The sequence below is a fragment of the Ptychodera flava genome (genome assembly GCF_041260155.1).
Source record: "Ptychodera flava strain L36383 chromosome 23 unlocalized genomic scaffold, AS_Pfla_20210202 Scaffold_24__1_contigs__length_23054250_pilon, whole genome shotgun sequence".
NCBI lineage: Eukaryota > Metazoa > Hemichordata > Enteropneusta > Ptychoderidae > Ptychodera > Ptychodera flava.
Genome location: NW_027248278.1, coordinates 9,441,361 through 9,448,773, shown reverse-complemented (window position 1 = coordinate 9,448,773; position 7,413 = coordinate 9,441,361). Strand labels below are relative to the sequence as shown.

The 7,413-nt window shown below is 35.5% G+C and overlaps 1 protein-coding gene across 1 annotated transcript; it reads right to left on the bottom strand.

Annotated features, from left to right (window-relative positions):
- Nucleotides 1–271: 271 nt before the first annotated feature.
- Nucleotides 272–4,293, bottom strand: LOC139124743 (uncharacterized). Its single transcript, XM_070690857.1, has 4 exons — nt 4,285–4,293; nt 3,855–4,185; nt 2,949–3,121; nt 272–2,234 (listed from the first exon to the last, which is right to left on the bottom strand). Exons 2-4 carry the CDS (start codon nt 4,178–4,180, stop codon nt 1,918–1,920), a joined length of 816 nt encoding a protein of 271 aa, XP_070546958.1. The 5' UTR covers nt 4,181–4,185; nt 4,285–4,293; the 3' UTR covers nt 272–1,917.
- Nucleotides 4,294–7,413: the final 3,120 nt, after the last annotated feature.

Here is a 7,413-nt window from a genome sequence, read left to right as displayed (position 1 = left end):
TTACAACCTCCTACACTAGAACAATATTTAAATGACTGAATCAGAAATTAAAGCTCCATTGCACTCATTCCTGTACTGAGCTCTTAACATATATGTATGTTCTGAAATAAATTCTCATTTTCCTCAACACACAAAGCCACATCCTAAAAATCAAGGTCAATGAACTTCTGAAGTTACTTTTATCGTTTCTTATTTTGCAAAATTTCTAAATTCTAGCCATGTTTCTTGAGAACAGCATAAATTGAAAGAGAGCCATGAAAAAATTTGATATTTGACCTTATTTTGAAATGAGTAATAAATATATGCTTATTCTCATATTTAGAAAGAATTTGTGTTTGCAGAATTGTGAAAATGATAAAAAGTGAAATGAGTAACATGTTTATGCTCATATTCTTAGATTTAGAAGGAATTTGTCAGTCATTGCAAAATTGTGTAGATGATAAAGCTATTTTGCAAATACTGACAAATTCTTTCTAAATCTGAGAATGAGTATGTTTAATGACTGTACTGATTTTGATGTTTGGTTTGAAATAAAAAAGTAAAGAGAATGAAACATCTTTGTACGTTTGATTATTTTACTTAATTTTTAATCTTCATAACAAGCTGTAAATGTTCTCTTACAATCTTACACTAATTTGTAGAAACCATCCTAAAAGCAGGAGTTAAAATCGGAAAATGGTCTCGTGAAAGTAACATTGGATAACAGGGGATGGCAGAAGAGGCCAGTGTGAGTCGCGGGAAGTATACAGGAATCTGAGCAGGAAGAAAGCCTGTGGAGGGTTTGAAATTTTTCCCTCAAAAATCTGAACTAGTTCGAAATAATGGAATGTAGTTCTACTATGCACACTGATTCAAAGATTAATTTACTGTTTGCATTTCATGTGGTTAAATCAGTACTATAGGTAAGATAAACATATCACAGAGGTGAAAGGTGAAGAGTATGATTTGTGGATAGCACGAAATTTTGAAAATCACAGCAGATTCAATTAAGGTAGGCGAAAAGAGAGAAACTGCTTTACCAAAGTACCGCTGCACAAAATCTGAGGTGAAAATATTAGCACAAACTACAACATGACTTGTCTGAAATCTTATTACTCACGTAATCTTTAAATAATCATGGGAAAAATAAAAATATAATTGATAAATTCATAATAATATATAAACTCGTAAATATTATATAAATATTCAAAAACAACCGAACTACTTTTAAAAATACAATAACTTTTTATAAAGCAGAGTATAATTAAGTAATAAAGCACTATCAGTGATGGTACGCCATGAGATTTTGACAAGTTCACGACATATATGTACGTCGAGCAATAGCGAGTGCAAATATGCAGTGAATGGTCAAAACCGAGTGATATACCGTCGCTGGGTGTGCTTTATTGCTATGATATCATGACAATATATTAAAATTCTGGCATGGAATGTCAAAAATAAAGGATTATACTCATGCCGAGAGCTCTTGTTTGAACCAGCCGTGATATATCATGACTATACCACTGTTCTTTTTGCGTCTCAACCAATCAGATCACTGTATTTGCACCATCAATACAATGGTATAATATAATATTCATTACATATACCAATCAGATTAGTCAAGACAAAAAAAGAACCAAGGTTGGTTCACAATATACCATTGCTGGTACAAGTGCAAGCTCTCGTCAAGAGCAAAAATTCTTTTTTTATATTTCATACCAGAATTACAATATACTGTTATCATAACAAAGCACACCAAGCCACGATACACCACTCAGTTTTGACCAGTTCACTTCATATATGCACTCGCTATTGCTCATGCATATATATTGTGAACTGGTCAAAATTTTGTGGTATACCGTCATTGGGTGTGTTTTATTGCTTACATATATTAACTCTTGAATAGTAATAAATAACTGGTAAATGCTAAAAAACTTTTCACGATAACTTTTTTTTTAACAGGTCAAGTATCACATTCCTTTCCTGACTTTCAAGACGAAACCGTTCCTCACGCTCCTTCTTCTCCATTTCCAATCTTTGTCTGTCTAACTCAATGCGCTGCCTTTCCAATGTTAGTTCTTCTTTCTTCAATGAAATCTCTTGTCTCCTCAGCTCAGAATCACTTTCATGTTTCTCTTTCATGTACAAAAGAACATTTTGTGATGCTGCAGCAGAGGAGAGTCTAGAGCGCTTAGCTTTCCTGGATGGCACCTCGTCATCATCATTGTCGTTGTTGCTGTTGTCATTTTCAGTTCCTAAATTAACATGATATAAGATTTGCATTAGAATGATAGGCAACATTATCTAAGATTCTGTTACAGTTATGTCACTGAATCTCATATGTGGATAATGTGTTCAGCCTAATTATCTCAAAATACAGCAAAGAATTGAATCAGAACAAAAATAGAAGTCTACACACAGCTGTAAGGTACCCTGGCATATAGAAACTAATGTATTACTTAGAACAAATATGCATGTAACTGTGCATATGGCTGCACCTACATTCACAGAAACATAGTTGTTTGTAATTCCAGTCATGTCAAGGAGTCGGTGTTAGTGTACGTGTATGCTATATGCATTTGTTCCAATCTACATTCTAATATGAACAATCAATAGTACATGTATTCTTAAAAAGTTGTAAAGTAACATACTTATATTTATTTGAAGAAAGCATTAAAAGAATTATGACAAAAAGAAATTCCACCCTTTATTATCCAGTATTTTTGTTCATTTAAAAACATGTTTTTTAATAACCGGCCATGGAGTACTTAAACTAAAACGCCGCTGGACAATGTGCTTGTCAAATAATTATGTCGTTGACCCGTCAATGTTTGATGCATGGTTCCTGACTGATTGGAGGCTCCACTAATGAAAGTACTACGATCAACCAGGCTAAACAAAACTCTGACACTGCTAGAGTCTGAACTAAAATGATTATGCATCTGAACAAGAACATTAGAGCAACTTACCACCTTGTCTCAGTGTCTCCATGGCCCTCCTCCTGATTTCGCTTGCCTTCTCTCTGTCACTTTCAGTTGTTTTAGTGTTTTGCAATACCTGTAAAACACCTTTGTCTTGTTCCAGTTCTTTGATTTCTTGTAAAAGCTGTTCCTTTTCTTTGTATTCTTCTTCTGTTCCAGATCTGCCAATGTTAATATGATAATTACTAAAATTAGAGGTTTTCAATCACAAAAGCCTAACTGGCAAATACATTCATGCACGGTCCCTCCACAAAAGCGACCGTGATTCATGTTATGGAAGAATTTAGGATCCATACTATTGATTTATTTACCAAGCTATTTATTCATTTGCTTATTTTTATTCATGATTTATTCATTCATAAAATGGCCAAATAATATGCACGAAATGGTAAGTAATTCTGTACTCTTTTTCTGATTAAGAAACAGGAAACAACATGGACAAAGGGTAGAATTGCCAGGATCAAAATTAACAGTAATGTTCATGTACTCAAGAGTGGTAACATGGATAATTGAAAGATTTACTCAGTTCTCACTGGGCAAAATTTGTCCATCACATTTTTGGAAGTTACAATCACTGTCATGTAGTGTATTTACAGTAAAATCTTCTTCTCAGTTATGTCAGAAGGTAAAACAGAAGTATGATAATCAAACTTGGAAGAGAATTCTTTTTAATGTTTTAAAGAAGAATGGAAATGTTTTGATTGATTGAAAGTGGTAACATGCCTATGAATAAACTTGCGCAACATCTCAGTGCATATCATGTACCGTGTTACAGAACAATCCCTTGCCACATCGCCGCGAATGACTTTGATCAAGATGTTATTGAAGCAGTTCATTACAATCCAAGACATGATCAATATATTTAATGTACAGGAGTAAAATATGAATGCTCACCTCCGCAAACTTCCAAGATCTTTCTTCTTGTAGTAGTCCAAAAGTAACATGGTGCGTTCTCGACACCGGCGACTATCAACGTGAAACGAGTCGTCCATGTCAACCAAGGCTTCTGCCACTCGCCCCCATGCTTTCCCAGATTCTCTGTGAGGAACTGCTATGGGGTTTTTAGCGACTACCTCTCGCAGGAGGAGGATGTCATGGTGCGTTGTGAACCGCATGATCTTTTTCTGGATAACTGCAACAGCAGTGCTTTCGGTCGATACAGATCCAGACACATTTTGATTTTCATCGCCACTCGGGGTCGTAGTTGGCAGATTTTCCATTATTTCTGAAATATATTTAGGATAGAGTCATACTTTAGTTTAAAACATGTTACAAGGGAAAATTCAGCACAAAAAAGCACCAATTTCGAAAAGAAATCGATTACGTGAAGAAGAAAACTTACCCGTTTCAGTAGTTACGTGTAGAATGACCTCCAGCCGTTCAGAACGTCTGCCCCAGACGTAAACATCGTCTGCTTATACAGTGCACGTGACCGTGACGTTACGCGTACTGATTGGACGTAATTACGTGTAACTAAACCTCTCTAATGACTAACATCGTACTCCTGCAGTACCCGCCAGTTTCGAGCAATTTAATTTAACTACTAGGTGCATTTGGTTGCATAATGACTAACAAGAACGTTGTGATACGTTTCAATAGTTGTTTTATTCATATATTGTAACTCAGGTCCATATTGGACACGATTTTTAGCAGTTGAAATGAGGATTGTGTTGCACTCAGTGTTCTTTCGTACGGTACAAACAACGTGAAAGCGCCGTTAGGAACAGCAAGACAATGATAAATTTCGATGCTTTTTAGATATTATAACTTTACCTTCAAATTAAATAATATACCTGAAGATACTTTACCATCGTCCTTTCACCTGTCCTCGATGATTACGTATATATATTCATTGACACAAACATCCAACTGAAAAAGAATACTCTGACAGCAGCGACGTGCGCTCGATGTGACCAGAATTTGCTGGAACCGAACAATTTCATTCGCCATGCTGACATAAGAAAGTTCGAAATTACATCGCATGGGAAAATGAATTGTATTTGAATAAAAGGGGTGGGCCTATGAAAATGAAAATATATAATCTCCCAGAAGTTCTCACTCATATGATGTCATCGAAGACTCGTGTTCACCAGCGCGTAGCTGTATCCCTCCTGGCCCATGTTTGCGGAAACCCTCGTCTTCGATGACGTCACAATCGTTCGATATACGGGGAGAGTATATATAAATATATGCGTGTATGTGCGTGCGTGTCTTAGTGCAATTGCTAAAATAAATTACAAAATTACAAAATAGAGTATCACAATGGAATTGGGATACATCTGAATAAAACAAAGTTCCAGACACTTCATATTACTTCACGTACGTATCTTGTGCATCCCCTTTTCTTTTTTTTTCTAATATTCAATAAAGCTCTGTTCATTTAAAATACTACGTGTTTCTCCATTCAATTAACTCTGTTATGTCACGTTTTAACAAATTTTCCATTGATTTAGGCCAACACCACATTTAAGAACACACACAAGTGTCTTTATATCAATCTTCAGTCAGTTTTTGACGTCCGACAAGACAAGTTCCACTGTGTATCATCATCCTTCTGGAGGCGTGTCGTAACAGGCAGATACGACTTTAGACGAAATTGAGTTCAAAGTCTTCCAAGCTTACTTGCTAGAAATTTTTCATGACTGATCTAGTGACCCTTCTTCATCTTAAATATAGTTCTTAGAGTTTACTGCTAAACTGTACGCAGCTGTACAACTTGTTGATGATACAAAATCCATGTTTCACATTTGAAAAATCACTTTTGCTTCAGACCTTCTGCTAGACTTTAAGTTTGGTCTTATTGTTGTACGATTGTGAAACTCAAAGCTTAGTCTTCAAAACGCACGTGATTTTGCATGTAAACGAGCCGAAAACTCTTTGAGCAGTTGTTTATTACGCAGCTGCCAAGTTAAGTGAAGTGATTTGCTTTTGGTTTAATATACACACCCTTTTTGCCATTTATAAACACTTCATTTATTAAAGTCATGTAAAGTAGCTTCAAATTTTGTTTCAGGATATTCTCAGACATTTAAAATTGCTTGTGCTAATTAAATTTGTTAAAACGATCATACTATGCTATGTCTGTTTACCCTTTTAAAGTAAGAAATACTAAAGCAGGTTCTGATAAAAAGTCGTTCGGGAGTAGGTCTTTTTTGTTCAGAGTAGTTGCGAGTACTTAAACTAGAAATTCTTTCAGACTCTTTTATAGTTCAATAACTTTTTGTATTGCGTCATTTTTGAAAGTATCCTGCCAAATTTATTTATATATATTATATTTACATCAAAAATGTTTAGATAAACACATATCATACACGGTCAGTTGGCTGGAAATGATTTGATCTAGAAGTCGTCTATTACAACTTGTCAAGGTACATTCATCAACAGAATGCAAGTCAACATAGATGCAAGTTAATAACAAATATGATGCAGCAAGTACCATAAGCTCTTATACTTAAAAGCTCGCTTTCGTTTGTTTTCAGTTTCAGAGGACGTTTTACTAGTGGGTCCAGACTATAAGCTCTCATTGGCAACATATCACTTTCAATTAGATGGTCTTATATACCCATATATTACACTACACGACACAGCGCCTATTATAGACGTTGAAGTCGTAGGAAATGGGCTAATTCTTGCTATTGACCAAACTGGCAAGCTTAGACCTCTGGTTAATGGTGTCTGGTCAAATACCATACAATCATCTTGCTGTGTGATTTGCGTTGCTGTTGCCGAAGGGGGTGTGTTACTTGGAGTTGGGACCGATCATATGATACACATCTGGTCAGACGACACTTCATCGTGGAGTACAGTTATTCCTTATAGTGGTGGCGTTTCAAAAATAGCATTTAACGCACAAGTATTGTTCGGCCTGGTACGAGAAGGTCGCGGCATTCTTTATGCAAAATTCGGCGAACCATTCTGGCATGAATATGGTTTTAACCCTGACTTAGCGTCCGACATATATTTCATCGCTTCCGATGTTGTTCTCCTACATTGCGCTGAAGGAATAGCTGCGGTTGCTTCAAGTTTTGGTGTTAGTGTGCAAACACAAGGTATGTACACATCATTAGTTTTAGATCATCTTTACGCAATCAAACCTCGACCTGACTGTCATATCCTGAGACGTTATAATTAGTACGGGTATCACTCATTAATCGTGCCTGAATCGATAAGTGATTGATCCATTAATATAATGAGATACCTTAACGTCACATTAAAGCAATAAATTATTTGTACAAAATGAGGGAATTTCGAACAATCGTGAACTGAGACAATCTGAACAGATTGACAGAACTTTTATACAGAAAATTTCATACCATAAATGTAAAAATGACATAGCGAGGACTCTGATTTCAACTCTTACTTCAAAGTTAAATTATCAATATCTGAAACCTCTGAAGTGTTCTCTACATTATCAATTTACATTTCTATGATTAATAATGCGTAATAGCAAAAC